Consider the following 20,988-nt stretch of genomic DNA (forward strand, 5'->3'; position numbering starts at 1 on the left):
TAAGTACAAAAAATGTTGAATACTTTAGTACTTCTACTTAAGTGTGGTGCTTAAAGAGCACTTCAACTTCTACTCAAGTCACTTTTTTGATAGAGCACTTGTACTTTTACTCAAGTATGGGTCCCTAGTACTTTATACATGTCTGGTTGTAGGAGGCTCATTATAGAAATAGAAAGATTGAAGGATACAGGGGTGGATATGGGAAGGGAGTGGAGCACCAAAGGATTGTTAGAAACAGGGGAACACAAGTACAGGTACAAAAAAGGCTTTTATTTAAATGAAACAGGTTTAATATCCAGAATAAAACTTCTTTATAAAGTGAATTATTATTAGTATTAGTGTTGGATGTTTAAAGTCATAATGATAAACCCTCCTGTACAGTAGGTGGCGGCCTGCATCTTAAACGTTGGTTTGTAGCCCGCCAATAAAACTAAAGAAGAATAATTAGAGGTCTCTCCGTTAGCACCACACAGGACGGTAGCACTCACTGCGGTACCATGTTCCGAGCCGTGTTCCGACTGTCGGCCACAGGGGCCCGGAGTCTGGCTCGGTCACGACCCTGCTACTCAGGTAGGACCATCCGCTTTACTTCTACCGTGAAACGAAATAGCCTCTGTTATAAAGATGACTACAATAGGCATGCTCGGCTAACGTTAGCTGCCTAGCTTAGCTACAGCTGTGTGTGTGGAAAAGCTAACTTCTGGAGACAATAAATTATTGTTATGGTTAGTTGTCGTTGTGGGTCTTGAACGGAATATTTTTCTGGAGTTCCACCTCACGTAGCGTATTTTATTTAAAGAAACCGCGAAATGAATTTAGCAGAAGTCTCGACCTTGTGGTGACCCCCCTTAGTTAGTTCAAGAGTGTCATTGACCGCAGCTTTTGCGCAGCTGAACGTTAATGTCTAACTCGGACCATATTATGTATTATGTATATAGCTAGCTAGCTAGCTAGATATTTAAAATGTACATATCGTTTACTATGGAAGCCTTGAATGACTTAGTTTGGGACCTGTGTTGGTGCTAATATGGTTAATATTCTCCCATATGAACTGTCCTGTCTCCTGACCTTAACTCTCTTAGGTCGTTAGCTTACAGCAAACTGTGGAGGAAGTTTCTTATTGCAGCCGGGATGTATTTCAAAAAGCTACAAGATGAAACGAATAAAGACAGTCGAAGACTAAACCAAGTTAGGTTTTTGTATTTTATTATAAACTTGCAAGACTATAGGAGTAACACAATTTCACAAAAGGCACAGCAGTCCAGTGTGGAAAAATGTATTCAACGAATGAGAAAAAGTACACAGTTTATATGCATCTTCAGTGAGATAGAAATGCCCCCCTTTCTAAACATGACTCAACATTTCTTACAATCAAACATAGTCAGACATTCAGGAGCCACTTCACTTCTTCCCCTCTGTACCACTTTCTACCCCAAGGTTTAGACATCCCTTTTATCTCAACTATGTGAGAAGTCTCAACTATTCAGGGAGAAATAACAGATAGTTTAGGGTGACCTTGTAGCCCCTATCTGTTCAGCGTACACATTACGTTCCCAGACTTTGTGGCTCTTACTTTCAACATGTGAGAATAAGAAAAACTCACTTTCAGCATTGTGAGACAAAGTAAAACAGAAATAAGACAAGAATATAAAGAATCATGCTTAAATATAATTTTGCCATTACAAAACTTTTCCATGTCAAGTACCCCTAAACTGACACAAATTAAACCACGGACGCCAATTTGATAAGATTTCATCCCAGGGTCCCCCATCTGATAGGATTTTTGCTTTTAGATCTTTATATACAGAAAGTGTATGAAATCCATGACCAAAATAGTCACACATTCTTCTATCATTGTGTGTTGGATGGATGGAATTAAAGTGACAATGAACCCCCTGGAACCTCTTCAAAGACCCCACTTTTGGTACCACTGGCTTACAGTATATGGGTATCTATTCAGACTACGTTACAGCTGATGAGGTGCAATCCACTCTCGCTAGCCTGTGTATATATATTATTTTTTATAAATGTGATTTAAGTAAGATGATTTGTTTTTTTTTAAACAGACTCTCTGTCTTCTCTCACCTACTCATAGTATTATATTTATTGTTCTTATTTAATTGCCCTCTTCTTTGTTTTTGAGTGATTTTATATATAAATAAATAAATAAATAAATAAATAAATAAATAAATTAAATAAAAGCACACTTGGCCAATAAAAATGATTCTGATCAGTCCAGTGTTAAAGGTTGGCACAGAGTGTCTGGCCAAATGTATAATCTTGTTTGATAAGATATTTACTAGGGTGCACGATTCAGAAAATATCATGATTCAATATCGATTTTCGATTCAAAAACGATTCTCGATTAAAAAAATTCACAGGATGTAAATGTAGTTACTTTTCCCATGTGATTGCAGTAGACATACAATTAAAACATTTTTTTTTTTTTTTAAATTCTATTAGTCGATTTTAAATCGGTAGAGCTTGAATTGCGATTCAATTGTGAATTGATTTTTTTTTGCACACCCCTAATATTTACACATTCAAATCAAGATATCATAGACATGTAGACATTCTTGTATTACTGCTTGTGTTTGGCTTATTAAAACCAAACCAAAACTGGTATTGTATAAACTGGTTTATTTATTTGTATATTACATACCTGTGAGTTCTTGAAGCTTCAGTATTAAATTGTCACTAGTATTTACAACCATTTTGAAGAAATCTATTTCTAACTCATGGTTTCCAGCTCCATTGGCCTCCAGATGTTACTCCCATGGCAAGGTGGAGACGGATGAGGAGTTTGATGCCCGTTGGGTCACTTACTTCAGCAAGCCTGACATCGATGCCTGGGAGCTGAGGAAAGGTGACTTTGTTGACAATATATGCTTTTCATATTCTGATGATGTGTCCTCCTCCCGTTGGTCCTAGTTTGGACATAGTTATGTTTCTGGTTTGGGTCAAATACCATACCCATGTAAAATAAATTGTCCTAATTATTTTGTTATTATAATTCCCCATGTTATACAGCAGTGGACAGTTACAGTTGGGTTCATTCCCACGGTAACCACCTATAGCAAAACTGATAGTATTGTATGGGCTTAATGGTCTACCAGATATTGCTTTTTTTCCTCTTTTTTATTGTTTGCATTTCCTCTTCTTGTTATTGCTGATTCTGTGAAGTAATGTTTTTTTTTTTTTCTTCATTCATTTTTAACCTGAAGGCATGAACACCCTGATTGGGTATGACCTGGTACCCGAGGCCAAGATTCTGGATTCGGCACTAAGGGCTTGCCGGAGACTGAATGACTTGGCCAGCGCCATCCGCATCCTTGAGGCCGTTAAGGTTAGTATCTGTCCCTTTAATAGGTTCACTCGGGGTCTGCCTAAAACCTTTTTGCTAAACTTTGTTTCAGTGGGGAAGTGTGACTCCTGACAGGCCCACAGCTTGAATGAGAATCACTTAATCACTTACCAGAAGTTTAAGAATTTGTCTTTGTCAGCGTCGTCCAGCGACGCATCACAAACTTTCACATTAGGTTCATATTGTTGACACGTTGCTTGAAAAAAGGACCAAACAATTTAATTAGAAATAAAGCACAACTAAAAATGTACTCAGATTTTACTGGAGGGTATAAATACACAATAGTACTAATTTGTTTTTTACAAACATAATGCAACATCCCTAGTAGCAAATTAAATACATTTTGAGATGAATCATAGCTTCTCACTGCCAAGTTTGCAAGTATTGGCTTGGCTATGACAAAATAATAATAATAATAACTTTTATTTATATAGCGCCTTTCATGAAACCCAAGGACACTTTACAGAATTACAGTACACATTAAGGCGGATTTGGTGATATAGTTGATGTGAGTATGGAAAGAGAGGGTGGTGCTCATCATTTGTTTTGTTTTTGTGTTTTGCAGGACAAAGCAGGCCCCCATAAAGACATTTATCCCTATCTGATCCAAGAGCTGAAGCCAACCCTGTCAGAACTTGGCATCTCAACACCAGAAGAGCTGGGCATTGACAAGTTATAGACTGTCAAGGTGAGATGCGCTACACTATACTACTACATGTTACTTGGGAAGGCTTTAGAAAGAGAATTGCTTCAGGCATAATTACTCATGTTGTCCAGCACTGCCTCAAACCCTGAATGTGTTTGCTGGCCTACTCTAAAAATGCACAGCAGAACATGAATTACATTACATATAACTTGCAGCTAAAAAATATCTTTTGTTCCTCTTTCCTCAGGTCATTTGATGCATAAAGAGAAGAGCTCTCCTGATTCTCTCCTGTCAAATATGTCTATATTGTTGATTAAATCCATGCTGTCCTGTTGTGTACAAAATGGTGGACCTAATAAAGTAAACAAATAATCAAAGAATGCGTGTTGTATTTTCTTTTCTGGTAAATCATTGAATACTTTCTAGTGGGCCTTTATTATTTTTTACAGTAGACATTTTGACTCATGGCAGAAAAAAAGCACAGGTGTAAATAAAATAAATGTTTGCTGCATTCCATTTAGTAGTTCCCTGCTAATATGCATGCTAATTTAGAGACATAGCTTACTGGGCTACTTACATGAAATGGAGCCATTGTTAATGTTATCAGTCAGACCTTTGCGTTGACAAGTCCAAATGTCTGTTGTGAAAAAAGTCTATTATGAATGTGCAGGTGGGTGCACATGCATAATAGACCTTTTTCACAACAGACTGTAAACAAACTACAACTTATTACATTTGAGTGAATAGAAATACTAACACTTCTCTAATTGATTGAATTTAAACTACGAAGACCACAATGTCAACCAGTGTTGCAGATTTTGGTCAGTGCTTACATTATCCTATTTAACCTCTTAATAAATGCTAATTACTTTTTTTAAACAAGGAAGTACATAATGTATGGGGTCCAAGGTCACACTGTTTTATTTAGTCTAACGTTACAGAAATGTTACGTTTCTCAAGAAGACTTCTCTCATCCACCTGATGGCGACAGAAGGCTGGAAATCTTTCTCCTGCGTTCATTTTACAATAGTCTTGCATTGCCAGACCTATTTACAACGATACATGCGAGATAACCAACATGCACTCTGCCATTCAGTGTTACAAGCCATTATATATTATAACATGTACATTATTTATGTATTTTACATATATTTCTATTATTATATATATTATTGAAGCTAACCCAATTAAAGCATTTCTGCCAATGTGATGAAAAAAAAAAAGATCCTGTAGGTCATTATAATGAGAAACTTTTTTTTAAAATACTAACTCATTTTAAGAAAGTTTCTCATGATTTAAATGGGCTAACGCTACAATTTTACAAAATGTTTGCGACAATGTGTTTTATTTTGAAATTCTTGCCCGGAAGTAGTATGAAACCTGTCACTGATAGCATAATAGCATAGCTAACTAGCTAACAGAAGTGCCTGCCTGCTCCTGAAAAAAAAAAACACCGTCCTGCGCCGGTGGGACACCTGTCATGATCATGGCTGTGTTGTGGTGTAAATTCTGACAACTAACGCCAAGATGATGAACGACATCATTGAGGAACCAGAGAAGGACACCTTGCTGGAAGCGCAGCCGGAGCCTCAAGTTTTGTCGGTAATGTCAGCTAAAGCTAGTCCGGCTAACGCTAGCATGTAAATAGAAACTGGGAGGCTAGCTAGCTGACTAGCTTACCAGCTTAGCCTGTGGTTTTGACAGTTATTTAGATGAGACATGCTTACAAAATTAGTGTCGAGAGGGTAAACTTTCTCAGACATTGCTAAGTTTGTCTACATGATTAACGAGCTTATAAACATGTTTACATCTCTTCCTGTAAATCGAAGGGACTGCTAGAGAAATTTGGAGGAGTTACTCCATCTGGTTGGTGAAATGTTTGGGTTTACCACTGGAGACAAATTTAAGCTAATTTAGAAATATATCAAAATGAGTTACGCTACAAGAGACATGTATAAACAAATTGGTTTAATGAAGATTATATTTGAATAACATTGGAGTTGATTTAAAGACTTGTTAAGACCGCCCCAACAAAAAAACAACAGCAAAACAAACTATTGTCATTTAACAATCACATGATTCCATTTCGTTATTATATTATTATCTTGTCATTTACTTAGCTGCCATGAATATTAAATACAAATTATCCCTCATTTCTCAAACCTCAGGGGCCCAGTAATGGCACAAGACCTAAGACCGCCGATGGAGGGATCAGGCCTGTGGAGAAAAGAGGACCTTACATCATGTCTAGAGCTCCAGCAATCCACCTCAAACTACGTAAGCATTTTCTTCTTGACTCATCATAGCCAATGTTCTTATTACGCCTGTCTGTAAGTCAGGAGTCTTTTCATAATTGTTATTTTTATGAGTTCAGCTGTGGTTTACACTATTGTACCAAACACAAAATGGGACAGCTAAAGACTGTCGAAGGTGCAGCTGGCAGGACAGCAGAGTCTGAGTCATCATGGGCAAAGTCGAACAGATTTATTATTTATTATTATTCAGACTGTGTGTATAGAAAGCAGTCCATACAGTCAACTTTTCATAAAGTATTTCAACGCTCTCAAGGTCTCTGCAACAAACATTTCTGTACTTTGTACTGCTGACTGACTGGCGATTCTAATTCCAATATTTAAAAAGACTGTAGTTGCACATTCCTGAGTAAAGCCAGTAAAATGTCACGGACAGGGAGGATTTACACACAGAAGAGGTTTTCTGCACAGTAAAGTGACAGTAGTGTGAATCTGTCATGTGAGATTGGAGGGACACATTGCAAAAGGCACATGACATATTTCACAGACTTTAGTTTCTGTTTTAAATATGTTCACACAGTAAATTGGAAAGGGAAATGTAACAAGTCGTGAAACTGAGTTTATCTGGTGGTTTCCTGAAACCTTACTGACTTTTGGCATTTCTTGGCCTGTTAAACCCACCTTGAGCACATGTACTTTAATGTGCATTACATAAACATAAAGCATACATTGGAATGGAAATGATAGGTTATTGTTATCCCTGCATTATAATAAATTGTTAGAATTAAATTTTAACACGCTTGATTGAACACCTATTCTCGGCCTGTATTCATCATCACAAAGTAAAACATTTTTTTTAAAGATTGTTTTTGGGGCTTTTTGCCTTTAATTGATAGGAACGCTGTAGACAGGAAAGGGGGGAGATAGAGTGGGGGCGACATGCAGCAAAGGGCTGCGGGTTGGAATCAAACCTAGGCCGCTGCGGTTGGGACTGAGCCTTGGTACATGGGGCTCACACTCAACCAAGTGAGCTACCAGGGCGCCCAGTGAAAAACATTTTTCACATCAATATGCATCAATTCTTAAAATGATGCGTATTAGGTTTCACTCCACTTAGGCAGATGAAAACTTTGTATGCACGTTTGCATGTAAACTGAGGAAAACGGAGGTTTAGGCAGCCGAGGAAGTGAGGAAGAGAAGAGAGAGGAAGTGATTCGTTGCTGTTGTTGCTATTTTCGGGATTCTGATTGGCTAATGTGGGCTTATGCTTCTCGTTACACTACCACCTACATGTTTGGCATGCTCTTGACGGCATATATACATGGGTACGTGTAAACAAACACTTTTCTGAAAACTGACAGCTGTGCACGATGTTATTTTTGAAAACGGAGAGGTTGAAATATCCGTTTATGAAAATAGCCGGCCACGTGTAAACGTAGCACAAGTTAAAGCTATAGTGCGTAGTTTCTGTCGCCCCCATGAGGAATTCTAAGTAATGACAACAAAACTGTCAGCGCGTCCCCATGAAACAAGCCTTCTGTGATTGCGCAACACCCCCCCCACCCCTCCTCCACACAGTTAGTAGCCAAGGAGGACACGGAGGATTAAAAAAACATGATGGACTCTTCAGAAGAGGTAATTATCTTCACTTGAGTTTCTGCGTGTGAAAGTCGCCGGATGACATAATCTTCTGAACATAGTCATACTGAGAAATCCAGAGAGAGTTGTGTGGAGCTGATAGTCTTCATTAGCTTTGTAGCAACTCATTTGGCAACGGCTTGAATGTAACGGACGTTTATTAATATCAAAAAGTTACGCACTAAAGCTTTAAAATAAAAACAAGCTTCTACAATTGGATTTAAACTTGTAGTCACAGGCTCTGCTTACATTATGAGAACAGAACAATAACAGAGCCAGCATGTTGTGATACAGGTAATGCAATTTTATGTTTGGCTTTTCCTTAATCAAATCATTGTCTCGATCAGGCTTTTAAATGTGTTCAATCTACACCATGCAAAAAACCCCTATAAAACAAAGTCATTGATTTTATTCGATAGGTCTGATCATCAACACGTTGTCAGTAATTCTCAAAGACCTTACATACACCTGTTGGGAGTGTGTGTAGGATGCTTCATAAATCTCAAGTCCTACACTGAGATATGAGTCTTATTTCAATATATAGTGTTATCAGCACAATACACTTCTTATGTGACCTTTTGCTTTTGACTGTTATTATTCATAGAGAAACACCGGGAAATTGCGAGGAAAGCACTGAAGAAGAAAGCCCTTTCACCAGGACCTCCAGTGATGCATCAGCCCAGACAAGGAGCTAAGAGGTAAGGAGAGGAGTTATTATGAGGAAAGATGAAGCGGGCCGTTTGTGTTGTCAGCATAAAGCAGGGGAGGAGATGTTTGTTTTACATTTGTCTCGCTTTGACAGACCTTCCTCCACAGCGCTGCGGAGGATGGCTGGCTAGTCCACACGGCATTCCGGAATGGGATAAATAATGCTCTAGTTTATTAGCATGTCTTTAAACCAGTCACAATCGTCTTGGGCAGCACTACGCACTGGACGGGGCCCCGGTGCTGCTGCAAAATAGCCTCGGGAAGGAACTTGTTTTGGTGAAACGTGTACGTTCAGAGGTTGTTTTAGTCACAACAGAAAACTCAGATTGGACAGATAGTCTAGTTAGCTGTCTGGATTTACCCTGCAGAGATCTGAGGAGCAGTTAACCATAGACCTCATAAATCGAACAGAGAAAGCGGCGGCGGAAATTCTGGCGGCAACGGGCCAATCACAGAAGTGGAACGTCGTGGATATGGACTAGTTTTGCATGATGTTTTACAGTTTCTTGTTCTCCCTTTTAGGACGGTGAAGTATAACAAGGGCTACGCGGCTTTGAGTCAGCACGCTGAGGACGCTTTGGTTGCACTGGACTCAGACAGGTAAGGTTACACCAGGTATACAGGTGATAGTGTTGTTGAATTCCTATTACATGCAGGAAACTGAGCACTGAAAAACGATATACTGTAACAGGAGACATTTTACGTTGTAGAAATAAAGTCATGTCACCTGGACATTTATCAGTTCCAGTTAGAACTTTGGTATCTCCCCAGCTTAAGTGTCCCAAAATATGTTTGCACACACACACACAATTGTTTACCAGAATGACAGAACCTGTACTACTTGTCCTTACAGTGATGAAGAGATCGATTTTGAGCAGTATTCCTCAGGATATTCTTCAGCTGAGGTGAGTTAACCCCACAGCACCTTCTTTGGATGTTTTAAGAAGAATCTTAGTTAGTTAGTTACACAGTCTAACTGGCTGTGTGACTTTTCAAGATTCTAGATGTTTATTGTCACAGTGGTTATACGAGTCCACATGTGTGAAATGCTTATTCTGGGAGGCTCCATTCAAGAAAAACGGTATATAATAAAAGTATAATAACCGAGGCAATGAAGGAAAACGGTAAATATAAAAAGACATACATACACTGGGGGTGGTGAGTGCTATGGGGCATTGAGACTGGCCATCTTTTGTTGTTTGGGAATAGGGATGATGGTGGTTGGGTGGGTATGCAAAAATCTTTTTTCTAACCAGATGTATAAGATTTGTGTTGTTATAAACTTGGGCTTTGTTTGTTTTTTTTTCCCATTTTGTCCATTTTCCATCTATGTAACTTCTGTGCAATATTTCACTAACACATCACTTTGGCTTGTCAGGTCAGCAAACCGTTTCTGCATGAAAAAGTGGCAAATTATTTGAGTTTTATTTTTAGGATAGTTGCACCACCAAATTATACACATTTGCCAACCAGTAAATAGGTAACGGGTTAAAAGGAACAGGTTTATCTCAAAGTGATAAAATAATATTAAACAACTCAGATAAAATGAGTACAACTGCTATAAGTAAATTAAACATTTAGAATTTGGGCCAGATCTGGTTTGTGTTTGTATGTTTTCATTCTTATTGTAGGAACAGTGTATATGTGTAATGCCAGTGCATAAACGAAAGTGAGAAACAAATGTGTTTTTTTCTTACTATTGTTGTTTTTCAGTTACACACACACACACACACACACACACACACACACACACACACACGGAGCCTCTGGCTATTTCTTGATTCAAATATGTAGCCAGGGTTGTTTGTGCTGCCTTTCAACAGAGCTCAGTGTTACTTTTTGAGTGACTAGAATTTCATCATAGCTAGGATGCATACAACAAATATATTTAAAGCGTAACTCTCGCCAAAATGCACTAGGGTCTTTTTGTGAATGTTCCCGAGTCAAACTTTCGTTTAAAAGCAAATTTAGGACGGAAGCGTCACTTTTAAGATGTACTGTATTTTCGTTTTTCGGTCAAATGGCCTTTTGAATGGGAGTAATAGGGGCACTTTTATGCTAGCCTCAAAATAGCTATTTTTAAAACACTAAGAAGGCTCGACACAACATGAAACTTTTCTCCAAGTATCACCAGGGGCTCTACACATGAACTCGAGCATTGAGAACATTGTTTGTGTACCCAGAGTTTACTAAAAAAAAAAGGTTTTGAACAACTCACTCAGGTCTTGTTGTTTCCGGCTGCTACCACCTCGGCAGTCAAAACGAGTAGATATCAAAACAAGTAGTCACAGATTTAGTATATCCCTCGTGTACCGGTGTAGTTAAGGTGTAGAGCCCCTGGTGATACGTGGAGCAAAGTTTCATGTTGTGTCGAATGTTATGACTTTGAAATTGCTAACAGTGATTAACAGAGATATCCAAGTGCCTTAGAACAAGTCAGGTGAGCTCATAACACAATTCTGAGAATTCTTGTTGACTTCTGTGGCTTATTTCCAATGTAAACAACATAGTTACTGTAGCTTGAGAACATTGTTTGATGTTTGAAGTTCCCATTTTTAATATAACATTATAAACTGTATTTTGACTGCAGATTAGAGTATGTTCCTAATTTAGGACCATAAAGAAGATCATATATATTACTATTGAGACCTTTATGTCCTTAGTATTAAACATGATTTTGCTTAAGTGTGCAGGGAAGAGGTAGCTAAAGGCATTAGACGTGTATTTAGTTTGGTTCAACAGGCATAAGTAATGATTGGGTATGAAAGGGTCCCTATTAACAGATGAACCTGAGTGAGATGTCTACCAGGTTTAGCCACCTTCCTCTGATGTTTGTGTGCGTTAGTGACGTCCTTCTCTTTGCTCTTCAGGTCCATCCTGATTTAAGCAGGCAGCTGCTTCAGGATGGCTACCGTCTGGATGAGATCCCCGATGACGAGGACCTGGACCTGATTCCACCCAAAGCCATGGGCTCCTCTGTGTGCTGCTGCCCCGAGGGCCCGTCCTGCTCCATGCAGTGATGCCGGTGCTGTGACTCGAACCTTTTCAAAGGCTTGGCACCAGTTCCTGTCCCTGACTTTAGTCACTGGTGCCTGAGGCCCTCTTTCTGACCCAGCTCCACTGCTGTGCTGCCTGAGGACTTCCAGCTCTGAAGCCAAACTTCTGTTTATGCAGGACTACGTGCACCAGGATCACTGAACCCACACGCGAATGGACATAAGAAGCCTTATTCACTGTGACCCCAAAGCTTGACCTATTTTTTAATTTTTCTTCTTTTTATAGAACTTGATAAAATGCTAACTATGCCACTGCTCTAAATAGAGTGGCAGAGTAAACCATAATTTGGTATATGTCGTCATTGACCCAATGGAGAGATGGTTACTGTCTTTTCTGTTCTGGTGAACAGGTCCGCAGCCCTCGAAAGCACGACATGCATACATATGGTGTATTGTGTTTTAATGTTCCGGCCCTTGGCTATTTTTAAACTTCCAGTTATTAACAAACTGCTATATGAAGGCAACTCTGTTATCATCGACTATTGTTGCGTGGATGGTTTTTGTTTCTTTACTGTATCTGTCCTCAAAAATGACATGAGACTTTTTATTCCAAAATGAGATGGCCACCACGTTGGGAAATAAATGACACAGAGTTAATTACATTTTACAGGTCATTGAGCAAACTGCTACATACCAAGGACTCACTCATCCTCTGCCTGTAGAAGATATACTTGGAGAGAATAGCATAATGAAAAGTTGTCCTACAAAGTGATTCACTGTTTTAAAGAGTAATACCTACTCTTACCAAATGTTACACTGCTGTGTATACAATGTAGATGCAGATGAGTTACTTAAGTACTTTTGATAGATGAACCAATGACATTTGATTTACAATCTCTGTATTGTAGAAATATGTTTCATTATACCCTCCACAAAAAAGCTGTTACAAAAAGATTGAAAGCAAAAATATATTTTAGATTCCCATATAAGTCATCTTGTCATCTTACAGCATTTGAGTATGTGGTTAGATAATGTATATGTTTCTAATTTAAATGACTTTTTTTTTTTGATTTGGGGTTGATGTTCAAAAATAGATTTACGTGACCTTTTTTTGCCAAGATGGATAAGTTGCATTTTGGATTAGTACTCTGTCCAGGATCTGATATAACTCTTATAAAGGATGTGTCGTCTTTAGCACATCAGAGTGTGTGTAGATGGCAGATTTGAGTAAATATTTTATTTATTTATTCATATATTTGTTGGGGACACTAAAAATAGTTGTTACAGGTTAAAAACAGTAAACTACATTTGCGTAAGGATTGAGGCATGTGTACCCTTATTATGTGTTAACCATATTTACATACATCAGTTTAAACTATGTGTTGGTATATTTTATGTTTGTGTTATGGTGTGTTTGTTGTTCCTTTCTACACAATAGACACATGCTGAAAATTGGCACTCATTTTATCATTATTTTATTATTCCACTTTAAAACATTCATCTGTTCACTCATGTTACAGTCTGGTCAGATTTTTACTATTAATTGTCAGTCTTGAATTTTTTAACTGTGCAACAAAAATGTTCAATATCAGAGCAAGTGACAATGATGATGGTGTTTTTTTTTGTGTGAGTGTGCAACTATAAAGTAATTTAGCTTTCACACACATTGTAAAATAAGCAGTTTGGAGATTGCTCAACTGTTTAAGTCAGGATAAATGTGTGACTGATGTTTTACTTACTTGCGGGCCACACTGTTATTTCTCATGCTGTGACGTTGGTTGTTACAATGCGTAACTCTCAGTCATATAAATGAAAGGTATATCAGACCACTTGGCCACCATAAAAAACAAAATGTAAGGACTGGCAAGAATATGACATTTTGTGTTAGAAAAAGTAAGAACCTTGATTTGTACTCCAGAGTCTGGATCAGTTCACAAATTCAAAGTGGATTCTGTTAAAACATTTACAATGCAAATGGTTAGTGTTCAAAATGTTATATTATTTACATGAGAAATCTACACTGTCTCCACACAGAATTCCATTGTTCTAATGTGGATGATTTAGAAATTAAAGCTGATTCTGCTATTACACTAAGTGAGTCACTTGATACGAGCTTGAGGTAAATGCTTTAAATCTAACAGCTGAATTTATAGTGTATTGACCCCGGCCCTGGCTCTGCACAATGTTTTTATGTACACAAATATTGCACTTAACACCAGTGGTCAGTAGCAAGTACACTTTACTCACCTGTACTATGCAACTATTGGGACAATCTGCTTGTTATACAAAATTGTGACAATGTAATGTTATTGAGTGCTAAATGCAATAACTTAGTTATTTTTTTTGATGATAAACACTAATCTTTTTTTTTATTGTACTGTTTATTGGTTTACATTATTAAAATAAAACGTATCTATACTTTCATGTGTGTGACTGTGACCATAATTATTAAGAATCGTTTCCGGTATTGCTTGTGTAATTAGGTAATATGTCGTTGTTTCCACAAGGGGGAAGCATGGAGCTATGCTGCTTTCTCAATGCAATACCTCCTGCACTTCACTATTAGGCCCCTCACAATGAGGCTTTTGTAATATTGTTGTTATTTAAACATTGCATCATCATCATAATCATCAGGCCATGTGTAACTTTTTCACAAGGTGAATGACACACACACACACACACACACACACACACACACACACACACACACACACACACACACACACACACACACACACACACACATATCGAGAATACGTTTGCTTTAGGCTTTTTAGTGACCTATCTACATATAGGTTTTTTTAACCTACTAGATGCTATATTATACAAATGAAGATATGTATATGAATAAATTAACTTAATAAGAGTGTCATGAAACTGAAAAGGCGGCGAGACTTGTTGCTTTCACTGGGCGGGTCCAACATGCTGTTCGCCATGCGGGGGGTGTCAACTGAAGGGGAGGAAGAAAAAAAAAAACGACTGAAGGGAGTTACCTCAGCGCTTTCCGAGATATGAGATCGGGCCATTTTCCAGTCGGTCCCCTTTTCTATTAAAGAAGAAAATCACAGGGGGAAGAAAGACAGAAACACAGGTACATTTGGAGTGGTCGCGCAGAAGAGAGCATATAGCGCCTTTCTGCAGGCGGATCAGTCGGTATCTACGGTGCATGCACAGCTGCCCCGTGCGCGCGCGCGTGTGTGTGTTTACAAGTGTTTGAACGAGTGCCACAAACAAGGGAAGGACGGTAAAGCCAAGAAAGGAGGGATGGTGGACAATTCAAGCAGTAGTAAGGCACAAATGGTAAGTCGTGGATCCGGCTTGGCGTCCCTTTACATTTCTGTGATCTGTAACGTTACGTTAACGAGCTAAGAAAACAAACTCCGAAAGACACAGTTCGAACGTCTCATTTAACGTCACGGGAAAGAGTCAACGAGCTTAACGTGACATTTTCCAAAAGAAAAAGAACTAAACGATTTAGAGCTAATTTTACCATATGGTAGGTTACTTTTTAAATTATTTTACAATTCTATGACAACACTAATACAACTTTTAGAAAAATGACTGACGTTAATAACTTAGTTTCGCTTATTTGTGACGTTACAGTAATTGATCCTAAACCATATTACGCTTAGCTAGCTAAGTTATAGTTATCTAGCTACGTATTTTGAGGATGTGGCAGCTAAGCTAAATGCGGAAAGGGTGTACCGTTTTTTAGTTGTTATTTATAACAGTTTTAACAGACTTCTATTCACTTTGGTGGTTGTGTGCGCCATTAAGATGTTTGGATTTAAATGTACCCTCCTTTTCATTTAAAACTGACGTTTGTACTGGATGCGAGCGTAATTTGGAAGCAGTTCATCCCCCTATTTTACTAAAACGCAATAGTTGGGGAAACTTGTTCACCCCTTGCTTTGATGAAGGCGTTTAAACGTGTAACGGATTTCAATATGAGAAATAACTAAACTGTAGGCCTACTACTCCTACAAGATGTTACAGTAAGTTAATACCTAAAGTGAATAACTAACATTTTAAATTTTTTCCCCCTTCTGGTACACCCGAAATAATCTTTCGTGGTTGGCTGCTGTAACTTGGTGTCTAACGTTAAGCTTAGCAAGTTTTAATACAAGGACCTGATGTAAATTGATATGGTTGGATTATCCATATTTTTGTATTAGCCTATTTAAAAATCAGGCTCCTTCGTTTCCAGTGTGCATTTGCCCTACACATGTGTGACATGTCTCTTTTCGTCCTGTAATTAGATAAAGGGGGTAGGAATTAGATTTTAGTATAGGTCATCCATGACTCCTTCTCTTCCTCCCACAGCCCAGCATGTCTCAGGACCCTAGTGTGGCCTTTCCCCAGAGCAGCTCTACAGGGGGGATGAAGCTAGAAGCAGTAATGGAGCAGCTCCAACGCCAGCAGCAGGCCCGACTGGAAATGGAGCGCAAGGAGAGGAAGCTGCGAGAGGCCCACATCATGTATGCTCAGCAGGTTGCTGCCCAGCAAGCCATCCTGGCAGCTGCACGGGCTTCTGGGGCCAACTTCATGGGCAAAGGCCTGGCTGTAGGGGTCCCTGGTGGTGGGTTGCCTCCCCGGGTCTCCAATCAGAGCAGTGTGGACTCGGAAAGAGAGGATGACGAGGACAGAGGCCGGGATTCTGGGGATGAGGATGACGACAATGAGATGATGGAGGGGGACGAGGGCAGTGATGATGAGGATGAGGGAAGTGCCAGTGGTCTGGAGTTCCTCCGCAAGCAGACCCTCGCTTTGCAGCAGAGTGCCTCCCGCATCCCGGCCCGTCCCTTTGGCAGTTACTCTGCGTCAGCCCCCCAGAGGGCCGCATCCCCACCTATCAGAGTGAAGCAGGAACCCGACGAGGGCCTGTCCCCAGCTGGGCCTCGCTCTGCTACGTCTCCTAACGGACAGGCCGACTGGGGATTTGATGATCACTTCAGACAGGTTAGTGTCCTTCCTTGGCTCTTAGCCACACCATTTTTTCCTTATATCTTCAATTCCTTAATGTCTTCCGAACATTACCCCTCAAAACAAAGCTGGCTTCTTGTCATGTGTAATAACGCAGGATTACATTATTTAGAATGCTTTTTGGACATTATCGTTAAAGGTTTCGCACTGCCAATCCTAACCTGTCTTAAAATGTTTCCTAATTTTCCCTTTTTAAACAGAGCAACAGAGCAAATACAGAGCTGCATAATCAAAACACTGTTCATTGAGACCCAAAGGAGTAAGGGCCCTCTCCCGTTGAGTGCTTTTTGATTTCTCAGCCCAGCCCCCTGCTGTGAGCAACTGCTCGATCTTGATTGTGGGGCAAACCTCTCCAGCAGTATCTTTGTGTGACGCATCAAATCTCTGTGGATGGTTGACCGCCGATTGGCTTTTGTGGCTAAAAATCCTCCTAAGTAAGTCCTGGCAGTGGGCCAGGCTGGGGCGCAATGTGTTCACACTCACTAGTTCTCTCCCTCTGTGCTCACATTCTCTGTGTGTGTGTGTGTGTGTGTGTGTGTGTGTGTGTGTATGTGTGTGTGTGTGTGTGTGTGTCTCTCGTTTTCTGTCCCTCTTGGCTCTTTGCTCAGGCTTTGGTTTGGCTCTGATCCAGGTAGCGGAGTCAGCCAGGGCAGGACTGCTGCTGTGAGGCTGTGGGTGGTTGGCCGGGTCAGCACGAGGATTTTGGGTGGGTGGGATGTTTGGATGTTGTACACAGTAGCAACCTGTCACACCCCCCCAACCCAAGAGTTTCGGCTGTGTGCCAAGTGCACTTTCCCTTGAAGGTAAATATTGCCTCAGCACAGTGTTACCAAACACTGGCTTTTAAAATGGCAGTGTTTTCCATACATTGATTTATTTGTAGTGGGTTGTATTGATTTTGTTTTATATTTAAAATGGGTAAAATCCTATTTTATTGTAGAGCTGCGCATAGTGCATTGATTCGCTCAGCCCCTCCTTGTCCCTACAAACACATTCGGACCTGTCTGAGAAAAGCCCTGCGGCCGCCTTCTCTACCGACACGACTGCTTGACCGCAGTAAGCCTCTGGCTTTACCGTATATCTACTGCAAGTGCTTTCACGAGTTCGAGGCAATCAGACAGTCTTGTCTGACCTGACTTACTGGAATAGAGGTCTACGTTACAGCCTATAGTTTGTAAATGACATAGGTCATATAGAGAAAACTTGTGTAGCATTAGCTAGCATGTTTGCATTTTTGCCAAGCCAGAATGTTCAGTCTGTCTTCAATTTAATTTGTTCAATAATAATTACCTGTCGGGATCACTGGGTAACCTAAAAGCTAGTTTTGGATTCTTACTTAGATAATTTGAGCAGAAAAGCTTGTGGTTCTTCATGATTGACATACATGTAACCAGAGTGCAATTTGCCTGGGGGGCATGCATGCGTATGCGATTCCCCCCTTTCTGATCGACATATCCCTGCCTCTGCTGAATTATTTTTATCCCCGGTGGGGACAAAATGTATCCCCCCTCAAAGTGATCATCTACTTCACCAATAGCCTAGACCATATATTAATTACATACCTAAAATAGAAGTATTCTAAACTGCGCTGTAACGTGAACAGTCTACAGTATAGTGCCATAGAACAATACAATCCGAGCGGCATTTGCTGGTTGTATTTAGCCGCTACAGAGCTCCGGGACGCCGGCTACCAACAGCAGTTGTTGTAGCCACAGACGGTGAGTTGGGTACAGGCACAGCCAGATAGCGGCCCTTTCAGGGACCATGGTAGTTGAGTTAAGCCAGAAAAAGTGAGCGTCATCCGGCGCTGACAGTTAAGTTTAGGCACCAAAACGACTAGTTAAGTTTGGAAAAAAGATCTGATTTGGATTAAGACACTCCCGAGGAACGAACAAGCGTTTCCTTGGTGAAAGTATTTTGTTTTCGCTGCAAAGTAAACTCCGCTCCTCGGCTTGAAAGCGCTGTGTTTTATGTTGACACCACGTTGTGCTATTCCATTCTGAGATTATTTTCCATGTTTTGTTTTGTTGTGCATGATCAAAAAACTCAATTCCGATTCTTCCTTTGGATTCCGGTTCTTATCGATTCTCGATTCCGATTCATTGAGGGGTGGAGTTGAAACGGGTCACATGCTTATTTTCACAAATAAGAGGAAAGTTTTATTTTGATTCAGTGGTGGTTTGCAGTTTTACAGCTTTTTCAATGTAAAATAAAGCCAGACTAGAGCGCTGCTTACTGTGCTCCAAGACTGCAACACAACAAGCACCTGGTCGCTACGGAAACCAAAACTTGCGCATATAAAATTGGGAAGCGATGATCGGATTTGAAACCAAATCCTCAACAATTCCAATAAATAAACAATTCTACTGGAATCATAATTTTTTAAACGATTCCAAGTAGGAATCGGTTCGCAATGCCCAATCCTAATAGCACCCTGCATGTAACTGATGCTTTATGTTTTTAACTTTACTTTGATATTAATCAGGGCAGCATTCATTCCGAAATGCGGCTGCGCTGTAAGTGAGCCCTCTTGTGACTGTTGGGCAAAAAGGAACAACATTGTCGCCTCATATTATTAGAACTTCTTTGGCTAATGTTAGCTACGATAGCTGACATTAGCTTATGTTACCACTTCTTAAAGCGGACCACTTCAATTAAGTTAACTTTAACCAAGCCGGTTCTATGATAAAACGGCAGAGAGAAACAGACTTAACTTAAAATACTGTGGTGATGCCAGGCTTCGGAGCAGCGCGCTGTGGGTCCGGAAGACTCTCCAGATTACATGTAAATCACGCTATCCTTGCTGTCTCTGCTCGGTGACAGAAATTAAATTTGAAACTGGAAAAAAGTTAGAAAAAAAAAGGGTGACATAACCAATCACAACCAAAAATAGACTGTGATTCTGTGGGAACCACTGAACTGGGAACCAAGCCGAGCTACTTCATAGCATCATAGCTTGTGACATAGCAGGTTTGAGAGAGCTCAGCAGCATGTGGGTGATATAAAAAGCCTGAGTTGCACAAGAGCGGTCAGTGTCAGAGGACATATCTGAGCTTGATCAGTGGCTTATCATGTGTCTGGATTTTATTACTGGCTATTTAAAGGCAAATGTCTTTGAAGGTGCTTCTCTAGACCATATTTCCATATTTAGGGAAAGCAGTAATATAGAGGTGGGATGTAGTAGTAGTCTTATTTTTATTATTACTTACGGTATATCAACTAGAGCCTCTGCCCTCACAGGGATCTGCTTGAGATGATTTCAAAGATCACATGCTTATTGTATGAAATGGAGTATCATTGCATTGTTCGGGCTGCTGAAAAAGTCGAGTAAGTAGTATTATACCGCGAGATGGCCAGACTTTGTGTGAATGTGTCAGAACAGAAGATCACAGCAGCAAAGTTGCAGCTGACCAGTGCTCTGTCTGTGGCTCGGTGTCTTTTATTAGGAGAGCCTGGGGGTTGGGGGAGGCATTATGGGACGAGAATTGGTCTGGCCTTTTTTTGTTTCCTCTCTTTTATCTTTCCTGTCATTATGTCAGCTCTGCAGTATTTAATGACGGCTCATCTCTTCAGGCAGTTTCAGGTTGCACCACTTTAGGGGGAGGGGGGCAGTGGAGGCAGGGGAACTGTTTTTTTGTTTTTGTTTTATGTCATTGTCTTTGAGAGGCCAGAGACAAGTCTGGCAGATGCCGCAAATACCGCCCCCCTATAATAATGTAGGGAGCACATTTTATGATGTTCTAATAGCAGTGACAGATGAGAGATCGGATGGCTAGCTAGAAGGGACAAGTGTATGGAAGACAATTTACATTAACATTTACATGTAGCCAGTACCATTAGGTGGAGGCTTTTACCCTAAGCACCCTGTGTGCGAATGCTGTGAGTGACCACTCTGACAGAGATACTGCCATGCTCTCGAGGATTTCAGATCCTGTATAAAAAGTTTGGCTTCTGATTTCATCCAGAGCAGAGTCCAACAGGATACTAATGTCCATTTGCTAGTTCATCAACATTTCAAGCAACATATAATGATGATTTTTTTAAAGGCCGTGCTGTAGCTCCTAAACAATGAGTGTCACACTGCAGAATAAGAACAAACATTACATATCCCTGTAACAAGGTAATGTTTAGTTGTATGTAAATTGCCAGCATCTTAACACTTGACTGACAACCATTTGATTAATCTGTCTTGTAGTCCTGTACTCCCAAGTGTTTTTAGTGTATATGAGTGTTGAGGGCCTGTACAGGTCAGATGGGGGTGGACAGACATGGGTAGCCAGTGTTTTCGTGTCAGTGATGTATGTGTGGTGACCTCAGCCCTGTCCTAAACAGCAGAGTAAATAATTGTCAAACAAGGGGATGGACAAAGGCTTCGCGTGGAGAGAGAGCCAGGCTGGGCAG

The 20,988-nt window shown here is 40.0% G+C and overlaps 3 protein-coding genes across 4 annotated transcripts in view; all 3 read left to right on the forward strand.

The window, feature by feature from the left end:
* Positions 1–394: 394 nt before the first annotated feature.
* LOC116037644 (cytochrome c oxidase subunit 5A, mitochondrial-like) lies at positions 395–4,387 on the forward strand. The gene is made up of 5 exons (XM_031281613.2): positions 395–570; positions 2,750–2,866; positions 3,225–3,346; positions 3,930–4,052; positions 4,258–4,387. Exons 1-4 carry the CDS (start codon positions 498–500, stop codon positions 4,041–4,043), a joined length of 426 nt encoding a protein of 141 aa, XP_031137473.1. The 5' UTR covers positions 395–497; the 3' UTR covers positions 4,044–4,052; positions 4,258–4,387.
* Positions 4,388–5,354: 967 nt separating this feature from the next.
* Positions 5,355–13,488, forward strand: fam219b (family with sequence similarity 219 member B). Its single transcript, XM_031281558.2, has 6 exons — positions 5,355–5,612; positions 6,179–6,287; positions 8,505–8,598; positions 9,131–9,208; positions 9,462–9,513; positions 11,479–13,488. Exons 1-6 carry the CDS (start codon positions 5,538–5,540, stop codon positions 11,626–11,628), a joined length of 558 nt encoding a protein of 185 aa, XP_031137418.1. The 5' UTR covers positions 5,355–5,537; the 3' UTR covers positions 11,629–13,488.
* Positions 13,489–14,517: 1,029 nt separating this feature from the next.
* LOC116037590 (AT-rich interactive domain-containing protein 3B) overlaps positions 14,518–20,988 on the forward strand; it is a 63,502-nt gene continuing 57,031 nt past the window's right edge. Inside the window, exons 1-2 of one of the 2 annotated variants that reach the window (XM_031281529.2) lie at positions 14,518–15,100; positions 15,928–16,563. In XM_031281529.2, coding sequence (XP_031137389.1) covers positions 15,098–15,100; positions 15,928–16,563 — 639 coding nt within the window. In that variant the 5' untranslated portion in view covers positions 14,518–15,097. The remainder of the gene's footprint in view (positions 15,101–15,927; positions 16,564–20,988) is intronic. The other variant, XM_031281531.2, reaches the window with a different exon arrangement.

Source organism: Sander lucioperca, chromosome 3 (assembly GCF_008315115.2).
Source record: "Sander lucioperca isolate FBNREF2018 chromosome 3, SLUC_FBN_1.2, whole genome shotgun sequence".
NCBI classification, from domain to species: Eukaryota; Metazoa; Chordata; class Actinopteri; order Perciformes; family Percidae; genus Sander; species Sander lucioperca.